General features: G+C 51.7%; 1 protein-coding gene across 2 annotated transcripts in view; it reads right to left on the reverse strand.

Moving 5' to 3' along the window:
- The window catches only part of RELL2 (RELT like 2), a 77,882-nt gene extending 54,187 nt beyond the window's left edge, over positions 1-23,695 (reverse strand). For both annotated transcript variants that reach the window (XM_045027155.1, XM_045027154.1), the window contains exons 1-5: positions 23,670-23,695; positions 19,340-19,553; positions 14,500-14,565; positions 14,350-14,416; positions 12,803-12,991 (exon numbers count right to left, since the gene is read on the reverse strand). In XM_045027155.1, the coding sequence (XP_044883090.1) occupies positions 12,803-12,991; positions 14,350-14,416; positions 14,500-14,565; positions 19,340-19,547 (530 nt within the window). In that variant the 5' untranslated portion in view covers positions 19,548-19,553; positions 23,670-23,695. The remainder of the gene's footprint in view (positions 1-12,802; positions 12,992-14,349; positions 14,417-14,499; positions 14,566-19,339; positions 19,554-23,669) is intronic.
- Between the last annotated feature and the right edge of the window lie 230 nt (positions 23,696-23,925).

The following is a 23,925-nucleotide window of genomic DNA, read 5'->3' on the forward strand; positions in this document are numbered from 1 at the left end:
AGCATTCACAATAGTAACATTAAAGTAATTCCCCTAATTAGATGCAGCAGTCGCCGAGCGAGATCACCCTGAGGCGGGTCTCCAGGTCAAACAGAGAGCGAATGCTGTGTGAATCCCTGCACAGACCAGGGCCCTATGCTGCCATGCTGGTCGAGGCGATGCTCCCATTATACCTCCTGATGGCCTGGCGCGGAAGAGTGCTTCCACGGAGCACCCAACAAGGCACCTCTCCCCAGGAACCTCCTGCGGAGGCTTTTCGAGTACCTCTCAGAGAGCTTCGTTGAACTGTCCCAAGAGGATTTTTGTTCGATACCTATATGCATTGACCTTCTTTTTATATAGTTTTTATTCCTGTTTTGTTAAGAAATAAATGTTTACATGTTTATAGCACTTACTGACTGATCCTTCCCCTGATTCGGAGTCCGGGTTAACGGCCGGGGAGGGTTGGTAGGGGATCTCTGTGAGGGTGATGAAGAGATCCTGGCTGTCGGGGAAAGCAGTATTGTAACCGCTGTCGCCTGCCTCGTCCTCCACAAACCCTTCCTCATCTTCCCCATCGGCGAACATCGCCGAGAAACTGCCCCTCGACACTATCCCATCCTCAGAGTCCACGGTCACTGGTGGGGCAGTGGTGGCAGACCCACCGAGAATGGCATGCAGTGCCTCGTAGAAGCGGCATGTCTGGGGCTGGGCTCCGGAGCGTCCGTTTGCCGCTTTGATTTTTTGGTAGCCTTGTCTCAGGTCCTTGATTTTCACGCGGCACTGCGTTGCATCCCGGCTGTATCCTCTGAGTGCCATGGCTTTGGAGACCTTCTTGTAGGTCTTTGCATTCCGTTTTTTGGAGCGCAGCTCCGAAAGCACAGACTCATCGCCCCACACAGCGATCAGATCCAAGACTTCCCGGTCAGTCCATGCTGAGGCCCTCTTTCTACTCTGAGATTGCATGGACTCCTCTGCTGGAGAGCTCTGCATCGCTGCCAGTGCTGCTGAGCTCGCCACGACGTCCACACAGGAAATGAGATTCAAACTGGCCAGACAGGAAAAGGAATTCAAATTTTCCCGGGGCTTTTCCTGTATGGCTGATCAGAACATCTGAGCTCGGACTGCTGTCCAGAGCGTCAACACAGTGGTGCACTGTGGGATAGCTCCTGGAGCTAGTAAGTTTGATTTGCATCCACACCTAGCCTAATTCGACATAGCCATGTCGAATTTAGCGCTACTCCCCTCGTCGGGGTGGAGTACCGAATTCGAACTAAAGAGCCCTCTAGGTCGAATTAAATGGCTTCCTGGTGTGGACGGGTGCACGGTTAATTCGAATTAACACTGCTAAATTCGAATTAAAGTCCTAGTGTGGACCAGGCCTGAGCTATCCCTCCCCCTAGCTCCTAGCTCTGGTAGTGGCTAAGTACCAAGAAGTAGTTGCTGCAGTAGAAGCTGGGGCACAGTGGTGCTCAGCAATGGATTTAGCAAATGCCTTCTTTGCCATTCTCTTGCAGCTTGAGTCTTGGTACAAATTTGGTTTCACTTACAGGGGACAAGAATTCTGTTTCACAAGAGTCCCCCAGGGTTTTCCTAATGCACCCTCAATTTGTCACTCCCATATGGTTAAGATGTGGGGGAAATTGACACCTGAAGACCAAAAGAGAGTAATTTCCTGTTGATATATTGGTGCATGGGGACAATAGGGAGGAGGTTGGTTGGATCACTGATGTTACAAATCATCCAAGATACCGGATTCAGGGCTAGCAGAGCCAAGGCCCAACTGGTAAAGCAAGAGGTAAAATATTTAGGGATCATATTGGGAAAGGAAGAATGAACCCTAGATCCACAACTGGTAGAACTGATTGGAAAACTTCCTGCCCCTACTGATATGGCATCCTTAAGAGCTCTTTTGGGAACCCTAAACTTCTCAAGAGATTTTACTGAAATGTCTGCTGACAAGAATCGCCCACGGTATTTTCTCCTAAAGAAAGGGCAGCAATGGGAGTGGGGGGCCTGATCAAGCAAAGGCATTACTGACCCTGAAACAGGACTTGGCCCAGGCCTTAGCATATCCAAAGGTGGGAGAACCATTCATCCTGCAACAGGCTAGTACTGATGTAGTGCTGGGAGCAGCGGTATTACAGAAGCAAAGCACAGGGAAATTACAAATTGTGGCCTATGCGTCCAAAACACTGAATTACATCGAGCAAAATTTTACCCCCTGTGAGAAAGAGTGCTGGGCCTTAGTGTGGGCCTTGCAGCATTGGGAGTATATAATTGGAGGGTCCAAAGTCATTAGTCATAGTACAAATAGTACATTCCCCATTGAAATACATATCAAGAAAAGTGCAGGAGGGGCAGGTATCTAATCCTAGGTTGGCACAATGGACTCTGGCCCTTGTAAATCAAGGGACAACAGTAGAAGAGGGAAAGGTACTACACCCCGTACCATGTGGCCTTGTAGTGCAAGGGCAGGAGCATGAGTGTCCCCTGCCAGAGTATAAAAAGGTGGAGGGGCCAGTGAAATCAGGACTTACCCAACAGAAAGCTCAGGACTAAAATGGGGACTGCTCAAGGAAATAGATTCGGACCAAGGCCCACACTTCATTGGGGAAACTATGCAGAAACTGTGTAAAATACTCAGCATTAAGCAAAGGTTACATTGCAGGATGCCTCCAATCCTCAGGACAAGCGGAACAAACTAACTGCACTCTAAAGGATGCTCTAAGAAAAATAGTAAAAGAAAAATGGAAAAGATTGGGATGAAAAACTGCTTATGATTCTAATGGCCTTAAGGTCGGTCCCAGCAAGTCATGGTTATACTCCCTTCGTAGCAATGACAGGAAGGGACATGAGAACACCCCAACAGTGGTGGCTCAATGTAGATATTCCAGATGAGTGGCACCCCGAAGAGGCATTAACAGACATCCACAAGAAAATAGCAGAACAATTGGGTGTTAACATAAAAAAGATGGATCAAAGGCAGGTCTGGGTAAAGAAGCCTGTTGAATGGGAGGTTGGAGATCAAGTGCTGTATCAGAAATTTGAAGAACAAGATAATTCTTTGGGAATGAAATGGGAAGACCCAGCAAACGTTGTGGAAAAGGCCAGCCCAACAGTATACCAGGTAGAAATCTGGTCAAAAAGGCTAAACTAGCCAAAGTTAAAATGTTCCATTTGTCACAGGTTAAACGACAGAAAGAGGATTTCAAGCAGTAACCTCCAATTAGCCCCACCAAGGGGCTTTCAGAGTTCAGAAGAACACAAGTAACCTGGATCTCATGATTAAGAAGCTGCTGTCATGACTGTGTGTGTATGTGTGTTATGTTACATGTTATTTGTCTGTTAGCAAACCAATTTGCTGGTCTGTAGACATTCATGCAGTAAATGTATGGAGAAATGATTTCTGGATGATGGTACAATGTTGGATTGATCCATCAGTATTCAATCACACCAGCTGTTGCTTGTGTTGGGAAGAGAGGTTTGCCCATTACTATAACATAATGTCTGGTAGGCTATCACCAGAAGCCCCATTCCAATCTAGGTTGTCATTAATGACTGGATACTCCAACACTTTGATGGGAAATTGTATAGGACCAAGAGCCACAATATACAATATTAACTGTCTTAAACTCACAGGAACAAGAAGGGGTGAATCCTCTTAGGATCCCTGTATTAACCCCAAAATGTGGGATACTGAAGGTCCTAGGGTTTGCTTGGCAGACAGGAGGGGACACTGATATTAGGATGTTAATGGGGTTTAAGTCTCACCTGCTTCAAATCTGGGAATCAAGGCCCAGCACACTGACTATTTCCTCAGGACAACAATTGCAAATATCAGGAAACTGCACCAATGCACCTTTTCAGGTAGATAGCTGAGATATAGGTGAAATGGGACCCCCAGAATGGATTAAAGAAACCCAGTGAATGTACTAAAAAACAACCTAAAGTTCAATTATGGTATCAGTGTCTGACTAATTTTCATAATATCCCTGCCCAACTAAGTGAATATGTATTGCAAAACATCTGAGCAAAATTAAATTTTAAAATAATTGCCACTGAACCTGATATAAAAAAATCAAAAAGACATCTATTAAATGAACCACATGTGGTAAAATTGGATCATAGGAAACAAGTTATTATATCACCAATACAATCTCTAAAGCAAATTGAGCTGGACCCCACTGGGTTAAATGTGTCCAAGGTCATACCCCAATGTGCCCCATATGTACAAACGCTCTATAAGGGGTGGGCAGCATTGTTAAAATTATGGTACATTGAAAAATCCATACGGAAAAGAACTCCAAGGGGAATATTGGAAACTGTTTTGGGTGGAACTGGATTAGGAGTTGGAATACTGGATGCTACTAACACAGAAGTAATGGCAAACAAAGTAAGTTATGTTATAGCTGAAATACAAGAATTGGGAAAACCCATCAGTGTATCCTTATCAAAATTAGGAACGGGGAAATAATTATTTTCTAAAATACTGCCAGTATAGTAACAGCAAGGTGACAAGGATTTGTTACTTTTAGAAGGAACTATGGAATCAATACAAGAAAATGTGTCCCTAGCATTAACCTGTACAGATGCCCAGGAAATAAGTCAGCAATTGGTCATTCAAATAATCTGGGAAGGCATACAAGGAAATTTGCCTTTGGAAATAAAAAAGTTGTTATGGGAAAATGTTACAGAAGGGGAAAGACAATTAATGGCATGGTGGAAATTGGTAAATTTTACCCTAAATAAAGATCAAATGGTTTTAGAAGCATATGCAGTAACTGTACACCCTGGTCTCACTACTAGTATATATCCAGTGGTACCTGTGGGATTCCAGTTAACAAAAAATTTGGTTATGTATTCCGCTGATCACCGCTTCTGGGCATATAAAGAAAACCAACAATGGAAAAACACTAACATGTTTCAGTGTGTAGCCCATGAAAATTTGGGATATGTGTGTGATGATCAAAATTTACAAGAAAGAGATGAATGTTTCTATGTTAAAGACAAAAGAACCCGAAGATGTATGTTTGATATATTCACTGAACAAAAGTCAGCTGTTGTATATGCAGGAAGGAGATGTGTTTGTGTTAGAAGTCATTGTCCAATGGTAGTAGTAGAAGATAAGGAATTGTATTTTATGACACATTTAGTTAATAGATGTTTTTGCAATATTACAAAGATTAAAAGTTGTGATTTTGAATACTATGACCATGATAAGAAAATTGTTACATTTGCATTTACAAGATATTGCACAGACAGGAGAACAAATAGGTATTGAAGTACAACATGATAATACAGAAATCACTCAGGTACTGAAAACTATTGCAGATGCAGGACATCACTCCTGGTGGGAAACACTATTAGGGTGTGTAATGAGGCGGAGTGGCCTCCCACGGACCCAGAGAAGGAGGGACCACTTGCAGAGCCCTGGTAGGTGGAGCCATGCCGTACTCACCCCTCCCACCGGAAGTCAGTGGGCGGGGCAGGATATGCAAAAGGCGGGTCTGCAAGCTCAGTTGGGCGGCAGTGGCTGAAGGAGCCAGACGCTTCCTGCCTGCTCCTGAACTGGGAGACTGCTGCGGAGCCGTGTGGTGCTGAGGACTGGCCAACGCTGCCAGAGCCACACACTGAGCAAGCTGAGGAGGGGTTGCTGGGACTGCTGCTGGCCTTCTACCCGGAAGACGCAGAGGACCCGTTCCCGACCCAGCTACGCCCTGAGGGGGAGCTAGGAAGTAGTCCAGGGGAACTAGACAACTGCCTAGTTGAGAACTGGCCTGTGACCAGGTCAGCATGTTGTAGGAGGATCCCCACTGACCCAGTGGTGGACCCCTCCACCACTACTAGGGCCCTGGGCTGGGACACGATGAAGTTGGGCAGGCCTGCATCCCCCCCCTACCACCCCACCCCACCCCTGGGGTGACAGGACTTCCCATCTGTAGGCCAGGAGGCCTGCATCTGCCTACTGTCCATCGAGCGAGGACACTCAGCTCTAACCCTGCCTGAGTTACCCTAGACTGTCCTTGGGTGCTCTGACCCTGCCTGAGCTCTCCTAGACTGTGTTTGGGTGCTCTACTCCTGCCCTAGACTGTGTTCGGGGGTTCTGCCTCAGCCTGAGCCCAGAGGATTTGTTGCCCCCCCCAACTAAGGGCCTGGGCTCTGAACTGTTGCTTTGTGGCTCGGACCTGAGTGCTGACCCGAGGCCCAGACTCTGTACCGCCCCGCCCTGACTAAGGGCTCAGTTTACTGTTTATTTGCCACTCGCCTCTGAATATAGGTCCAAGCCACCAACCCTTCGCTGCCCTGATTGCGGGATAGAGACCCTCACTGCCTATTGCTTTACCCAGACTGCCGACCAGAGCTACAGGCCAAGAGTGACTCAGCTAATTCCCCAACCATGAGCAACGCCCTGCGACATAGTGAAGCGGAGTGGCCTCCCACTGACCCAGAGGAGGAGAGGTCACTGCTAACCCACTACAGGGTGGTCACCTTCTGCAACTAGTATGCTAAATATAATGGTTCACCCCACTGTGATCATTGGAATCCAATTGGCTTTATTAGTGAGCATAATAGCTTTGGCTTGCTGCATGAAGAGATCTATCTGAAGAATCCAGGAAGCTGGCATGCAAAGTCAAATAAGGCCCTTGTTAATTACACCCAGGAGGAAAGCCCAAGCTCAGCAGGTCTGAGTATTGGACTCCTGGAATAGTAATGACGGCTTTGGTAAAAGCATCATTAAAGAGGGGACTGTACGGATAAGACCTTTTCCTGGAGCCATATTGTAAGGCCTAAAGCCTTTGTCTGCAGCCTTATTAGGTGAGCAGCAGCCATTAGCTGAGAAGCAGGAAGTCACATCCTCACATTCCATCTAAATTACATTAAAACACGTAATATGGGGCTGTTAAGAAGGCGGTCCTGTCCTAATAGCACTCACCATCACCAGATAAAGAAACAGAGCTTAAGATGGTTAAAGAAAAGTTAGTTTGATGCATCCTGTCCGGCAAGAAATCACTTCTCAACAATTGTGGTTGTGAAATCCTCATTTCTTTGTTTTATCTTTATGGTCCTCACTTCTCTATTGTTTGTCTGTATGATCTGTCTGGTTCTTTGATTGTTTCTGTCTGTTGCATAATTAATTTTGCTAGGTGTAAATTAATTAAGGTGGTGGGGTATGATTAGGTTAGAGAATTTTATTACATGGTTAGTAAAATTTTAGTAAAATGTTTGGTTAAGGTATAGCTAAGCAGGACTCAAGTTTCACTATATAAACTGGGGGCCAAGAAGGAGACCAGCAGAAGGAGCAGAAGAATAATAAGAAGGAAAGACCTGGAAGAAGATAAACTCACCTCTAACACACAGCCTCAGATCAAAGCTGCTAAGAATCCTCTGACCGACTGTGACGTGCAGCAACCACAATCCAGATGAGACTGACCTTGCCTGGTCATCAGGGAAAGTCCACCTGCCTGATCAGGATTGGTGAGTATAGCATTATATGCTTAGCACGTGTATTCTGCTTGGTAATTGTTAATAAATAGAGGATAAGGCTATTACTGTGTAAGGCTCTTTCACTGGTAAAAGGTCCTGCAGACCCACAAAGAGTACACCCTGAGCCCTAGGAATTGGGTAAGGGGGGGTGTCTAAATTAAGAGGATTACACCTTGAGCCCTATGAACTGGGTAAAGGATGGTGCCCCCTAGTGTGTGTGAGTAACAGAGAATTTTGTGCGGGTAACAATGCAGCCCAGAACCAAAGGGCCACTGCTTTGACTCTGGCCATTGTCTGTTGAGGCCCAGGACAGTTGGGTAGACTAACTGCGGTGTCAGCATACTCACAATCCCCCCCAGAAGGGGACGGGGTGTGCATACACCACCACAGCATCCTATCTCCATCACGGTGCCGCCCACCTTCATTATGCACATCCTGAACCCCCCACACCTTGCTCCTGCCCCTTGACCATACTCCTCCTGACCCCGATTTCCTTGCTCCTGCCCCTTGGACATGCAACCCTCTCTGACCCTGATCCTCCTCTTTGTACACATTTCCCTTCATGCTTTGCAGAATGGCTGATGCTGTCATATTTGTCCTGCTAGCTGGACACAAAGCTCTGAGAGAGGCTGACAGACAGCAGCCGCCCATTTTAACCTCCTGGTGTAAGATGAGACCAGCCTGAAATCATCCTCCAAAGAGGGTACCATTTCAGTTGGGAATACCCTCTCAAGGGAGAAGACGTGTGTCTCTCTCCATTTGTTTATCCCTCACACCAGTAGGTATGAGGATCATCCAGTTAACTTTCCTACTGACACGCATGGGACAGTCCCACGTGATTTCCAAATGGTGCATTGCTCTGTCTGGCTCGGCTTCTGGAGCATTAGACTCTTCTCCCCTTCCTTGACACATTCAGCCACTTATTAGTGCTGCTCCACTCTGCCTTTTGCAAGAGTCACTGGAGGCTGCTGGCAGCTTGTCCTCAGGCCCTGCCTTAGGTCCCTTCACCCCCAACCCCAGAAGACCCCTGGCACCAACAATGGTGTCAGGGGTCTCCTGCTGCTGGTGTAGAACTGATGAATTAAATTGTTTTTAATTGTTCACTTTATTAATGTAACTACATAAGTAATATTTTAGGAATGAAACAACATTCATTCATAAAACCAGTTACCCCAATAACTGGCTAAGAGCCATAGCTGTTTAGCAACTTGCTCTTGTAAGTTTCACTGTCAATCCAATTCCTGCTTAAATCACTGAGATGTGCACTGTTTCAGCATTGTAACTTCTGTTCACCATTCATTACACTTGCCTACATAGTAATTTCTGTTCACTGTTTGCCATCTGCTACACTTGTCTATATTGTAACTTCTGTTCACTGTTTGCCATATTGTAATTCAAACCCCATTTTAAAAGGCTTACTCCATTTTGTAAAAGCTTGCTGCTGCAAACCCTGCTGTAATCTTATTAGTTTAGGTTAGATGTATGAATGAAGTATGTATGGATGATAGAATCAACCTCCAGCACCAGCCTCTCCTGATGAAATAGAGTTCAAACACCAACAGCTGAAGATGCAGACAACAGCCCTAACAAAGTAAGAAGTGCATCTGACGAAGTGGGTATTCACCTACGAAAGCTCATGCTCCAATACGTGTGTTAGTTTATAAGGTGCCACAGGACTCTTTGCTGTTTTTAAAGTAAGAAGAGTCCACCCTAAAAAGAAAAGAACAAAAGGTACAATAGAAGGAAGATCAAAGCCAGGTCCGAGGCTGAAAGTCAGGCCTGCAACTGACGGGTGATCAATCACCAAACCCAGAGGCAGCGTGACACAGCAAGACCTATAGACTCTGGATTCAAACTAAAGCCTACAAAAAGGATGGGTGAGATGGAAGACCTTGAAGGGTAACATTCTGCTGCCAACATGGAAGGGCATCGGTGCATGCCCAACAGAGACCCAGCCCTTCCTTGTGCCCAGCTTTCCTGGCCAGTTAGCTGCCACAAGCTACGAACCCAAGCTGCAAAATCAAGCCACGAACTCAAGCTACATTCAGGACTGGTAACTATGCAGCAGCTGCAGAATATTTGCGTGTGTGTATAGGTATTAGTTATTGGTCATAAATCAAATTGTGTTATCATAATAAATGTGGCATCTTTGTCTTGCCCCCTGAAAAGATCCTGTGTAGTTTTGTCTGCATAACACTGGGTCACTGGGCCTGTGAGCAAAGGGCACTGTGCTGACTATCGGCGAGCATGCATCACTCGGCCAGCAGAGCCAAGCTAGGGAAGTGGGAACTGCCTACTTTCCCTAGGGGGAGAGGACACCGGGATCGGCTTCCCTTTGGTTTTTTATGGAAGGCAAGTAGTCACCTGGCACAGGCGAAGCTTTCTCTCTCTGCCAATATGGACTGTAAAGAGGCATGGGGTAGGGGCACTTGCCTGGGAGCAAGGAGACCTGGGCTCTGATCTTGCTCTGTTATTGGCTCATGGGGTGACTTTGGGTGAGACCCTGTCCTCTCTCTTTCCTCAAATTGATATTAATGTAAGAGGCCAGTGTTGCCATGGATGGACACCCCTCTCTCTGCATAGACACAGTGCTGTGGTGTGGAGCCATTAAGTGGGGGGCCCCCTAATGCTCATGTTGCCAGGAACCTGTTGGGCTGCATTAACTAAGAGGGGAGGAGTAAGGGGGCAGGAGAGAGACTCCCCAAGACCCCTCTTTTCTCCCTTTCCACTGTGAGCCCTATGAGCCCCTTTACTCCAACTGCCACAGGATATATCCAGGGGCGGTGAGTTATATGGGCCCGTGGTGCCCAGGCTCCAGCAATATTCAGGGCCCAGGGCCCCAGCTCCACCAATGGTTGGAGCTGGGTCTCTCCCCGGCCCCCACCTGCTGCCCCCGTGTGCCTCCCCTGGGCCCCGGAATGTTCCTGCCTCAAGTGGGCGGCTGCCCCCTGCAGCTCTGCACTGCGTTCCGCTCTGCCGGCTCCCAGCATCAACTCTGACCCTGCCCTTCCACCTTGGACCCTTCCCTTTTCCGGCGAGACCCTCCACCAGCACAGGGGGCTCCCCGCCCGCAGTCATGACTCCTGCCCCACGCTGCGTGAGAGGCAGCCCCATCCCCCACCCCCAGTGAGGCTACAGTGAGGGGCAGCAGCAGGGTAGGAGGCACACACATGATGGAAGCCCCCACCCACCCTGGCACCCACCAAAAGTAGGTGTTTCCTGGACCTGAGAGGGGCCTTAGGATCACATGCAGTGACAGTGGTGTGAGGTGAGTGTGCTGCTAGTGGGGAAAGGGAGGCCCCTCCCTCAGAGCTCACTGCTGCCGGTGGGGAGAGGGCTGGGGGGAGTCCTCCTCTTTGGCCCCAGTCCCGGGGCAGACTGACCACCCCAAACTCCCCATCCCAGAGCCCACATCCCCAGCTAGACCTCTCACCCCCCTGCACCCCAACCCTCTGCCCCAGCCCTGATCCCTCTCCTGTACCATGAACCTCTCATCCCCAGCCCCACAGCTCTCTCCCCTGCACCCCAACCCTCTGCCTGAGCCCCTCCCAAACCCCTCATCACCAGCCCCACCCTAGAGCCCTCATTTTTACATTATTTTAAAAATTATATATTGGCTTACAAGGCAGGTGTGGTGTGGCAGGACTTGGCCCCATTCTGGGCACCATCAAAAATTATTCAAACCAACCACCCTTGAACAAACCCTTGTATCCAAACAGTACCGCCAGTGGTATCGTGTAAAATCGCATGACCTGCTGGTGCCGGCGCTCAGTGCGTGATGCATGGACAAACTGTGGATAAAGAGCTGTGTACGTGGACTGGAAATAGCTTCTTAAAATATGTCCTGGAGGCAGCTGCTAAACAAGCCTGCCCTTGGGAAAGGGAGGTAGATTTACCTGGTGGCATGATCTGATTACAAGCAAAGGGCAATGGAAATGCATTGATGGCTCAGGGAAACAAAGTGATTGAGCCAATCAGAAAAGCAAATTGGGCAGGGGATGAGGAGGACAGCATAGCGTCTGCATGCCAGCGGGGGAGAAGCACTCTGTCTGGGCTGTGCACTTGGAAGGAATATATTGCAAAGGTTTTGTGGACGATAAAAAGCAGTGGAGAGAAGCCATTAGTTACCCATCACTTAGAGCAGCGGTTCTCAAACTTTAGCAACCCAAGGACCCCCATTTTGATTTAAAAATTTTTGGGAACCCCCCCAAATCCCCCCACTCAGCCCCAGGTCCTGCCCCCACTCCACCCCTTCCCCCATACTCCCACCCTGACTCTTCCTGCCCCTGCCCCTCCTCTTCCCCAGCTTTCCCCCACTTCCCTGATCGCACCCCTCTCCCGAGTGCATCTCATCCCCGCTCCTCCCCCTCTCTCCCAGCACCTCCTACACGCCACGGAACAGCTGTTTCCCGGCATGCAGGAGGCACTGGGAGGGACGGGGAGAAGTTGATCAGTGGGGCCCGCGGACCCTGGAGTACCAGTTTGAGAAACGCTGACTTAGAGAACAAAGGGGTCAGAACCTTCTGATCCTGTGAAAGGTGGAGCCTCCTGCCTCAGGGCCAGGAGGTGCTGACAGTTTGATGGAAATGAGAAACCTGCTTAGGAAAATATTATAGCTTGCTAAAGTTAAGCTGTAGTCACCAGAAAGATTTTTTTGTTTGTAACCAGACCTGTTCTTTTCTCTTGCTTAGTATCACTTAAATCTCTGCTCTTTATTAATAAACTTATTCTTAGTTTTACTATAAACTGCCTCCGTGCTGTGGATTAAGATGAAGTGGGTGTCCACGGCTGGGCTAACCGGCTAGTGGAGTGTACTGTCTCTTTGCAGGCAGTGAAGCTTATCATTTCTGTGAGTGCCCAGTGAGAGGGACTGGTCGCTGCTTGGGATGTCACTGGGGAACTCAGAAGCTGGGGTTCACTGACTGATACTGCAAGGCGAGGCTTCGACTAGCAGGGTTGCAAGGAGCATGTGGTAAGCCAGGCCGGCATGGCGGGGGGTGACACACAGTTCAAGCACCAGCAAAGCTCTCCCTTCCTAAGGCAGAGAAGTAACACAGATGCTTACGGTTCTGGGCTCCCTGAGGAGAGCGTCACAAACAATAACTGCTAAGGCTGACAGAAATGTGGTGGAGACACAGTGCAGGAGGGAACATCTTTTATTGGATCAGCTTCTATTGGTTGAAGGAACACGCTTTCGAGCTACACACCTTCCACCAACAGAAGTTGGTCCAATAAAACATATTACTTCACCCCCCTTGTCTCTTTCAGAACCTAGGGCCAACCTGGCTACAGCACCAGTGCAGACAGACATGTGGTGGTCAGTCTCCCCAAGTACCTGCCCACGGAGAAGACCGTGGTCTCTCTTGGATGCATCTTGCCTTTGCCATCCTTGGATCTGCCTTGGCGGTGCAGTGGGGGTCTCTTCCTCTTGCTGCAGTGAATGCATGGTGCGTGCGTGGAGCCCAGGTGCACTGTGTGGTGATGTGGTAGGCCCCCATCCTGGCTGTTACGATGTGGACAAAGGCTGCAGTAAGAGCAAACAAAGAGACAGTCAGTTCCTTTCGCCTGGGGGACTCCACCCCTCACTTCAGCCTGGCTTCAGGTCATTGTACTCTGAGAGGCAGCAGCTCTTGAGGAAATGCCCCTTTATCTCACAGCATAAGGGTAACAGGACGGAGGCAGGGAAGGCATGCGCCAGCCTGCCAGCAGGGCAGCATCCACATGGAGTCAAAGAAATGAGGCCCCCATATACTAGAATATCTGGCTCCTCCACGGCTCAGCCATAAGGCCTCAATCTCTCCTCAATCTTGCCTCATCAGTGGCAAGATATTTTCCAGTCAGGCACTGAGTCTGAGTGGGACTAGCCAAGGAGCTGGAGCGAACTCAGAGGGCCTCAGAATGGAGTGCCTCCCATGTCACTGCTGATCCCTAGGATCTTTGTGTGATGGACTCTGAAAGAGTTAACTGGAGCTGGAAAGGCCAATTAGCTCATCAGGTTACACCAGGAGGGAACAACAGGCTCAGTTAAGGATGATTCTCAGTGGGAGGAGCTGGCTGCTAAGTTTAAAGAGAGGAAGTCTGGGGCAGAAAGGGGCTTCAGAGAGAAACTCCGTAGTCCCTCTCTTGGCAGTAGAGAGATCAGAGACTGGCGGGGACCAGAAGGAAGCCTGGGAGAGAACTGGCCCGGGGATCCTGTCCTGAGTGGAGAAGTCTGGCAAGAGGCCAGGAGAGACACGGAGCGGCCAGCAGGGTGGAGCAGGCTGTGGCGGTGAACCCTGGTAAAAGGTCAGGGTCTGGGGGAGAGAGCCCTGGGAGGTGTTTAGTGGAGGAGCAGTGCAAGGGAAGGAGAAGGATGAAAGGTGAAGCTCATAGAGGGCAGAGGTTGGTTTTGGTTTGGGATTTATTGGTGGATTCCAGGGGAGGGGCTTGTGAGTCCTGGCCCTGAAAGAAGGGTGAACGTAGAGAGGTTGATGGAGCAGATCTGGGCTGCTGGTTATAGGTCTCTGGGCTGCAACTCAGCATATAGAGCAGGCCTGGTTTCCCTGACAGTCACCAGGGAAGGTGGTGTGAAGCCTCATGACATAAGGGGATAAGGACTTTTGAGAGACCTGAGATAAGAAGACGTAAGGAGCATAGGGCCCAGAATTGGGGCGAAAGACCTGATGTAAGGACATTGGACTTCTGTAGTGTGGGACTTCCTGCTACACAGGCGGGTGGGGCTATTCGTAAACTGGCCGGAGGGCCGAGGCGTGAGAAGAGGCAGATCACCACAGCACTCCAGCTGCCAGCAGGGGCTGCTAGAGCAGAAAGAGCTTCTATGCTGCACCCAGTCGACTCCTGCACACCTTACAAGAGTCACAGAATGGTGGATGCATGCCTCACCTGAGCATGGGCACTGGCACATCCCCTTCACCATCCCCAAGCATCTCCTTCAGGGCCTCCACATTTGCTGGCAAAGAGAAGAAACAGAAAATGCATGAGGGAGCCAGGTGCTTGGGAAAGCCCCCCAAGCTGGAGCCAGGAAACACCCACCTTCATTCTGAATGATACATCTCACTATCTTCTCCACTGTGTCCTCATTCAGCTCCTCCTCTTCGTCTGGAAGGAGATAAAGTGGCAGCAGGTGAAGGCATTCAGGCAGTCACCTGGTGAGGAGACCATCCACAGCCAGCCCCAGCTCTGAAGTACAGCAGAGTAAAGGCCAGTGCTCCTCAGCTACATATTGAGAGCCCTGAAAGCAGAGCTCCCCTGTCACAGTGCCCTGGGGCTGACACCCCATGTGTCTGGGCCTTCTCTTCCACCTTCCAGCCTCAATGTTACAGGAACCCCCTAGCAGGGCCACCCAGAGGGGGGGGCAATTTGCCCCAGGCCCTGGGCCCCGCAGGGGCCCCCACGAGAGTTTTTCAGGGCCCCTGGAGCGGGATCCTTCACTCACTCCGGGGGCCCCAGAAAACTCTCACAGGGCCCAGGCCCCCAGAGCTTCTTCTGCTCCGGGTCTTTTGCAGCAATTCGGCAGCGGGTGGTCCTTCTGCCCCAGGACCCGCCGCCGAAGTGCCCCAAAGACCCGCGGCGGGGGGTCCTTCTGGCCTGGGACCCGCCGCCGAAGTGCCTCGAAGACCCGCAGTGGGGGGTCCTTCCACCCCGGGACGCACCGCCAAAGTGCCGGGTCTTCGGCAGCAATTCGGCAGTGGGGGCCCCCTGCTGCCAAAGACCCCAGATCCCCTAGCAGTAGCGGCCCTGCCCCCTAGCAGTAGCAGGAACTAGATGCTCTGGTACTTCGTTCTCCTCTGCGGCGGGGAGGGAGCAGAGGAGAGAATCTTCACATCCCCCTCTTAGAAGACATGTGGTGGTAAGAGCTTCAGCCCAGATCCTCAAAAGTACTTAAGCCCTCCCCTCCGTCCCCCCCGCCTAAATACCTTTGAGGATCTGGGCCTTCATGCCTATGGCCAAGGAGGCAGATGGAGATGGACTACTCATCTCTGATTTCATCCTATGGGGACAGTGGCTTCCCGTGGCAGTGGCTCCTGACCCCACTAGAGTTCAAAAGGCAGGAATGTTACAGAGTCCAAGAGAAACAACTTCAGATACAATCCCAGAACCCAGCCCCCCTGCGACATGCACACTTCACTGTCAATCACGCTCCTGGCTTTGCAGTGTGCTGGGGACCAGGGCAGGCAGCTGCAGGACATCACTGAAGCCCAGCACAGGAAGCTGGACTTCTGCTTCCTTAAGTCAAGGGAAACATGGTGTCAGATGCTTTGGCCTTAGGCCCAGCCTGCCCCATCTTCCCCACCAAGAGTGAGGAAGGGTTGTTATGTTCCTAGTGTGTACACACACACACACACTTACCTACCTCCTGGGTGGTTGCAATCTAACCCTACTTTATTATTTAAAATTCAGAACAACAGCACACCGGAACTCCAAAAACCAGAGACAAAGCAGGCTGCTCACTAAACCAGCCGCACAGCTCTCCCTGCGTGACTGTAGCTGACTGGCTGCTGAATTGACTGCTGCTCACACATGGCCCTCAGAACCCCCTCGGCTGCCAGCAGGACTGGGAAACCCCAGAACATTTAAAATCCTAGCTCTGTAATTTTAGTTCAGTTTTCCATACACCATATGATTTATTTTGATTTAAGACCTGGTTTGAACGAACGCCCAAGCGGTTTGTCATCAGACATCACAAACATTTCCTGGGATGCATTCCCCAAGGCCACGCTCATTCAGGGGTGCCAGGTTTGCCTGCCCACTCTCAGAGCCTCATGTGTTCTGCTTGCAATGAGCAGAGCGAAATGTCAAGGAGGAGCCTCCTCAGCGTTTCCCACAGGGGCCCTGGATTCTGAGCCCTGTGAAAACTTTTCTAGTTATTTAAAAGCTGAGCTGTACCATGAAGTGCGGAGCCCCTGAGTACTATGCCAGCAGAGCTTGTAACTTTAGGGAGGCCTGAAATGAAGCATTCCCCACGGCTTCAATTTCTGGGCCCAATCCAGCAAAGAGACTCCCACTGATTTCAATGGGCTTTGGATTGAGCCCTCTAGTGGCTGAGTGTACAAAGCTAATGATTTCAGGGAAGCCCAGATATGTTTCCATTAAGCCAAGCTACTCAAACCTGGGTCCAGGGCTTCCTGGAAGGTCCACCAGTGCAGCTGGGGGAGGGGGTTTGATGGTGAGGAGAGCCATATGTGCTCCATGGAAGGTGTAAACACTGCCAGCTAGAGATGCTGTGTGCAATCCGAGCCCGCAGCTCTCCCAAACCCACTGCTGAAATGCAGGACTCGCTGCAGTTATGCAAGAGCTGCTCAGCCAGTCTGAGTTATGAAAGAAGCATGAAAAACACATTTTTTCTGCTTTATTAAAAGCTAAGGAAATTACCAAACAATCCTGGCTAAGGCTGAGCTCTGGCTGATAATACATCCCCCCTTAGAATAGCACTGACAGAATGGCTCAATGTCTGACTAAACACAATTAATACAGAAGATTTTCAGTGAAACTTCCATACTTCCAAACCAACCTTAACGTTATCCTCTCCTCCACCTCCAAACCAGAGCCACTTAATGCTGCCCCCTCATCCGTCCCCATTGGCAGCATGGACCTTTTCCCAATGCCATGCCTACCCTCCCTCTGCACTGGCTCCCCCCAGACAGGCCAGAGGTTCATCAGTCACCCTCCAGCCCACCCACCTGCTCCCAGTCAGAGACTGCATCATCTTGCATTTATCCCTCACCTGCGATCTGGAGACCATCCCCTCCCTCAGCTGCTGTCCCACTTAGGGCTAGAGAGCAGACTACACACCCAAGAAATGTACTAGCAGCCCCATTACACCTGACCTGATCACCCTGCTCATAGGGATGGGAGACGCCATCTTTCACATTCCAGACAGAAATCCAACTTTACCCCACCCACTCTACATACACAGAAGCATATCCAGAGCACTTCATATACCGAGCAGGGGTTTTACTTCTACTCCTCTCCCCATGGCTGGAGACAGGAGCTGCTGTCTGTAGGGCTCTGCTTGCAGGGCCGGTGCAACCCATTAGGCAACCTAGGCAATCGCTTAGGGTGCTGACATTTGGGGGGGCGGCGACCGCAGCGGCCGGATCTTCGGCTGCCCCGGTCGTCACTGGTATTTCGGGGGCAAGACCTTCTGCCGCTTCTGTCAGGGGCAGCATTTCAGGGGCAGGACCTTCCGCCGCCTAGGGCGCCAAAAAGGCTGGTGGCGCTCCTGTCTGCTTGGCAGCACCTGATTCTGCCCTAAATCCCCTTCACTCAGCTCTCACACCAAGTCACCTGGGGGATGGCAAGCCACCTTGTAGCTCCGTCGCATACTCTTCTGCCCACTCAGTCTGAGTCCTGCTTGGTACATGGCAGCAGGGATGGGCTCTCTAGCAGCCTTCAGGTCTGCACTGCCAGATCTGGGGACCCTTTCCAGCCTGGGGTCCAGATCTCACAGACAGACCGCTTTGACAGCCTCCTGAACCACAGTAGAAATGCCCCTACTCATGATCTAGGCTGAAGGGTACATGTAGGCTATAGAAACATACAGCTGAAGAACACACCCAACACCACAGACTGGTATTTTGTGTCACAGCTGGTGGGGGTCTCCTGCTTGTAGATTAAAAAATAGATGGGGAAGTGAGTCAGAAACGAGGTGTTGGAACCTTAACCGAGTTTCCAGCTTCCATTAAGAACCATCTATGATATTAACACTGCTACAGAGCAACACACTCTGCAACAGCTCTGCCTTTACAAAGCATGTGTGGGATTATATTATGAAAGGAACCTTGTGCTGTCATCCTGACCCAGCGCCCAGCAGGCTCTAGATCAGGGGTAGGCAACCTATGGCACGCGTGCTGAAGGCGGCACGTGAGCTGATTTTCAGTGGCACTCACACTGCCTGGGTCCTGGCCACTGGTCCAGGGGGCTCTGCATTTTAATTTAATTTTAAATGAAGCTTCTTAAACATTTTAAACATTTTATTTACTTTACATACAACAATCGTTTAGTTATATATTATAGACTTATAGAAAGAGACCACCTAAAAACATTAAAATGTATTACTGGCATGCAAAACCTTAGAGTGAATAAATGAAGACTCGGCACACCACTTCTGAAAGGTTGCCGACCCCTGCTCTAGATGCAGGCACTCATTTGTTACCAGTGCTGGTGGCCTCAGATATGCCGAGAGATCTCTCTCGGCTAAGGCAGTCGAGGTGTGTGGCTCTCCTTTTCCTGTGGCAGGGTTGGAATGGCCAAACAGAGACGGGCCCATAGGCAATGCACCCCTGCTTTTCATTCCCTCGTGATCTTGGCCCTGTTAATCCCCCAGGCATGTCACTGCTGCAACTCTGAGCCAGACACAGTCAAAGAGAGTTCTACTCTCAGGGCCAAATTCAGTGGTGACATAATGCTGGTGTAAGTTATATGGCTGCTGTGAAGGTTAAGTGGACCTGCCACCAATCTGGCAGTCAGTGTGAGTGGAAAAGGAGTGTAAATTACACATTCAGCCCTTAGCGAAAGCAGGCACAATTAAATCAATAGGCCTCATACTCAGTTACACTGGGGCTGAACTTACCTTATTGGTGACATGTTAAAATGAGGGCCCTTTATCTTCCACCCTGATATTGGCTGCTGCTTCTGCTTCCCCGGCCCCTCCCACTCATGACATGTACGGTGCACATGCTGCTTGCCATTTACTATACTGCCATTTATGCACTATGACCCCTTCGCACTCGCTGTATAGCTTATCCCACCAGTGGCATCCATAGGCTCCCCAGGTTCAGCACTCCAGTCTTTCAGTAAGCTGGGGCTGCTAAGACATGCAGAACGGGTCCAGCTGAAAGCCCCTCCCCCACCCTGCTGCCCCATTACTCACTGGCCTGCAGCTCCGTCAGCACCTCCTTGTGCTCCAGGTCTAGCTCATCGCGAAAGGTTCGGCAGCGATAGCCCTTTTTCTTCAGGACATGGCAGATCAGGAACCCCACAAGTCCCATGATGAAGAAGACCAGCACAAGTAGCAAGAGCATAGACATGCTGTGATGGGGATCCGCATCCCCATCACTGGTGCTGTTCTGCTCCGACATAGGGATCTAGAAGAAAGCAGGGAAGATGACTCAGAGCCCTGACATTCACTCCTTGGCATACTCCCCTCTGCCATGCCATACCGCTCCGCCGTACCGCTACTGGCATACTGCCCTCTGCCATTCCATCTCAGCATACCACTACCAGCACACTGCCCTCAGCCATGCCATACCACCTTGCTGTACTGCTACCAGCACACTGCCCTCTGCCATTCCATACCGCCTCACCGTACCGCTACCGACACACTGCCCTCTGCCACGCCATAGTGCCTCGCCATACCGTTACAGGCACACTCCCCTCTGCCATTCCAGTCCCCCTCACCGTACCGCTGCCGGCACACTGCCATACTGCCTAGCCATACAGCTACAGGCAAACTGCCCTCTGCCATTCCATATTGCCTCACAGTACCACTACCAACACACTGCCCTCTGCCATGCCATACAGCCTTGCCATACCGCTGGCAACACACTGCCCTCTGCTGTGCCATACTGCCACGCTGTACCACTACTGAGACACCCCCTGTGCCATTCCATACTGCCTTGCCGTACCACTACTGGCATACTGCTCCCTGCCATGCCATACCACCTCACCGTATTGCTACCATCACACTGTCTTCTACTGTTCAATTCCGCCTTGCCATACCCCTACCAGCACACTGCACTCTGCCATGCCATACTGCTTAGCCATACAGCTACAGGCAAACTGTCCTTTGCCATTGCATACCGCCTCGCCGTACTGCTACCAGCACACTGCCCTCTGCCATGCAATACCGCCCTCCCATACCATCACAGGCACACTCCCCTCTGCCGTGCCATACCTCCTCGCCAGACCACTACCAGCACTACCCTCTGCCATGCCACACCTCCTCACTGTTACTGTTACAGGAACACTGCCCTCTGCTGATCCATACTGCCTTCCCGTACCGCTACTGGAACACTGCCCTCTGACGTGTCATACCACCTCGCCATACTGCGACTGGCACTACCCTCTGCCACACCACACCGCCTTGCCATACCGTTACTGGAACACTGCCCTCTGCTAATCCATACCACCTTCCCATACTGCTACCGGAACACTGCCCTCTGTCATTCCATAGCACCTCGCCGTACTACTACCAGCACACTGCCTTCTGCCATTCCATAACGCCCCATTGTACAGCTACCCGTACTGTCCTCTGCCATTCCATACTGCCTCACCATGCCGCTACTGGCACTACCCTCTGCCATGCCAAACTGCCTCGCTATATCATTACATGCCATCTGCCAATCCATACCACCTTCCCATTACGCTACTGGAATACTGCCCTCTGCCATTCCATAGCACCTCACTGTACCACCACCCTGCCCTCTGTCATGCCATACCACCTCACCGTACCACGCCCTCTTCCATTCCATTCTGCCTCACTATACCGCTACTGGCATACTGCCATCTGCCATGCCTTTTCACTTAGCCATACAGCTATGGGCAAACTGTCCCCTGCCATTCCATACCACCTTGCCCTACCACTACTGGCACACTGACCTCTGTCATGCCACATCACTTCACCGTACCACAACTGGCACTGCTCTCCGCCATTCCACACCACCTCACCATACCTCTAGCGGCACAATGCCCTCTGCATTTAGGTACCATGTCTCTGTACCGCAACTGGCAAACTGCCTTCTGCCATTCCATACCACCTTGCTGTACTGCAACTGGCAAACTGCCCTCTACCATTCTATAACAACTCACCATACTGCCACCCTACCCTCACCAATGTGGTACCACCTCTCCATACCACTACCGGCACACTGCCCTCTGCCATTCCATACCACCTAGCCATACCACAACTGGCAAACCACCCTCTTCCATTCCATAGTGCCTCACCTTACCACTACCAGCACACTGCACTCTGCCATGCCTTACTGCCTAGCCATACCACTACTGACACACTGCCCTCTGCCATGCCATACTGCCTAGCCATACCGCTACTGACACACTGCCCTCTGCCATGCCATACCTCATAGCCATACCGCTACTGGCACACTGTCCTCTGCCGTGCCATACCGCGTTGCTATACCGCTACTGACACACTCCCCTCTGCCCCACCACCCTGCCCTCTGCCATGCCATACCACCTCATAGTACCACTACCAGCATACTGCCCTTGCCAATGCGGTACTGCCTCCCTGTACCGGACCCGGCACACTGCCCTCTGCCATTCCATACCACCTAGCCATACCACTATTGGCACACTGCCATCTACCATGCCATACCGCTTAGCCATACAGCTACGGGCAAACTGTTCTCTGCCGTTCCAAACCACCTCGCCGTACCACTACCAGCATAGTCCCCTCTGCCATGCCATACCGCCTAGCCATACCGAAACTGGTAAACTGCCCTCTGCCATTCTATGCCGACATGCCATACCGCTACTGGCACACTGCCATCTGCCATGCCATACAGCCATTGGCACTGCCATCTGTCATTCCATAATGCCCCACCATACAGCCACCAGCACTCCCTCCACCATTCCATACCATCTCACCATACAATCATTGGGACTGCCCTCTGTCATTCCATACCACCTCACCGTGCCGCTACTGGCACACTGCCCTCTGCCATTCCACACCATATCGCCGTACCGTTACTGGAACACTGCTCTCTGTTGTTCCATACCACCTCACCCTACTGCTACCGGTGCACTGCCCTGTGCCATGCCATATCACCATACCGCTACTGCCACACTGCCCTCTTTCATTCCATAACACCTCACCATACTGCTACCAGCACACTGCCCTCTACCATTCCATACCTCCTCACCTTACTGCTACCATCACACTGCCCTCTGCCATCCATACTGCCTGGCCATACTGCTTCCGGTACACTGCCCTCTGTCATTCCATAACACCTCACCGTACTGCTACCAGCACACTGCCCTCTGCCATTCCGTACCCCCATGCTGTATTGCTACCATCACACTGCCCTCTGCCATTCCGTACCCCCATGCTGTATTGCTACCATCACACTGCCCTCTGCCATTCCGTACCCCCATGCTGTACTGCTACCATCACACTGCCCTCTGCCATTCCATACCCCCATGCTGTACTGCTACCAGCACACTGTGCTCTGCCATTCCATCGCGCCTCGCCGTACCGCTAGTGGCACACTGCCCTCTGCCATGCGATACCGCCTCGCTGCACAGGTACTGGCATGGGACGGCCTTTCCTTTTTCCCACTTGGTTTGCAGTTCCCCTGCCTGGTGCCACCATCAATGCAGAGTCCCCTCCTGAGAAGCAGCTTGGCATTTCTCAGGGTTCAGCAGCGTCAGTAATTGGCCGCAGTCTGGAACCCCTTACCCTTACCCCACGGGTCTCCTGAACACAGGGCGCCCCTCGCGGCTGCTCTGGGAAGGGTCAGACACAAGGGCAGGAGCAAGAGGAACCCCGGGGAGCCCCTGCCTCTTGTTTTGTTTACCTGTCCGCCTCTCTCTGCATGTCCTCGCTCCCTGCGCTGCTGCGGGTTTCCCAAGGACACCGCGAGCCCTGCACGCCTCGCTCCATCCCCCCTCCGAGCAGCCGCAGGCTCCGTCCCTCGGGCTCGAGCAGCCCCGCACTCAGCCCTCCCAGGTGTGTCTCTCCCTCGGGGCCCTGCTGCGGCTTTCCTGGCGGGTTCGTCCCCCCCCGCTCCGGCTGCCCTCCCCGGCCGCAGCTGCGGGCCCGCAAGGGCACCGGTTCGGAGCTCGGGCTCTGCAGCTGGGAGAGCAGCGCTCGCTGTGCCTCGCTCCCCTCGGCCCCGTCGCCGCCCTGCAGCAGCCGCCCGGGCGCTCCCAGCGCGGGCCGCCCGCGGCAGGTACTTACAGCGGCGGGGCTCAGAGGGGACGGTCAGCCCCGGGGAGCGGGGTTAGCACCGGCAAAGGGAGCCGGCAGCTCCAGCATCGTCTGCCCGCCCCGGAGCCTCCCGCAGCCTGGCGGGGCTCTGCTTGGGCTTCAGCATCCGCCGCAGCTCCCCGCCCCGGGCCTGTCCCGGAATCCCGGTCCTGCAGCCGGCTGCTTTCGGGCGCCAGGCCGCCTCGGCAGCCCGGGCGCAGCCACCACTGTCCCTCCTGCCATTCCTGGGCAGCGTTTGCCGGAGGGCAGCAGGTACCTGAGCTTCCCGCCTCTGCACATCGGTCCTCTCTCTTCACCTGTCTCCTAGCAACCCAGCATCCCTGCCGCTGGCTACGGCCGGGAGCATCCTTCTCCTTCTCGGGAAGGAACAAACCAAAGGCTCCGGGCTGCTTCTGTCCCTCTGAGCTGCCTTCTGCTGTCTGTCCCAGGGGGCACCTGCCTGTTCTCGGATACCCAGAAAATCACTGAAGTTCAGGGGGTGGGGAGTCAGGGAGCTTCCCCAGGACAAAGCC

The sequence above is a fragment of the Mauremys mutica genome, chromosome 8 (assembly GCF_020497125.1).
Source record: "Mauremys mutica isolate MM-2020 ecotype Southern chromosome 8, ASM2049712v1, whole genome shotgun sequence".
NCBI lineage: Eukaryota > Metazoa > Chordata > Testudines > Geoemydidae > Mauremys > Mauremys mutica.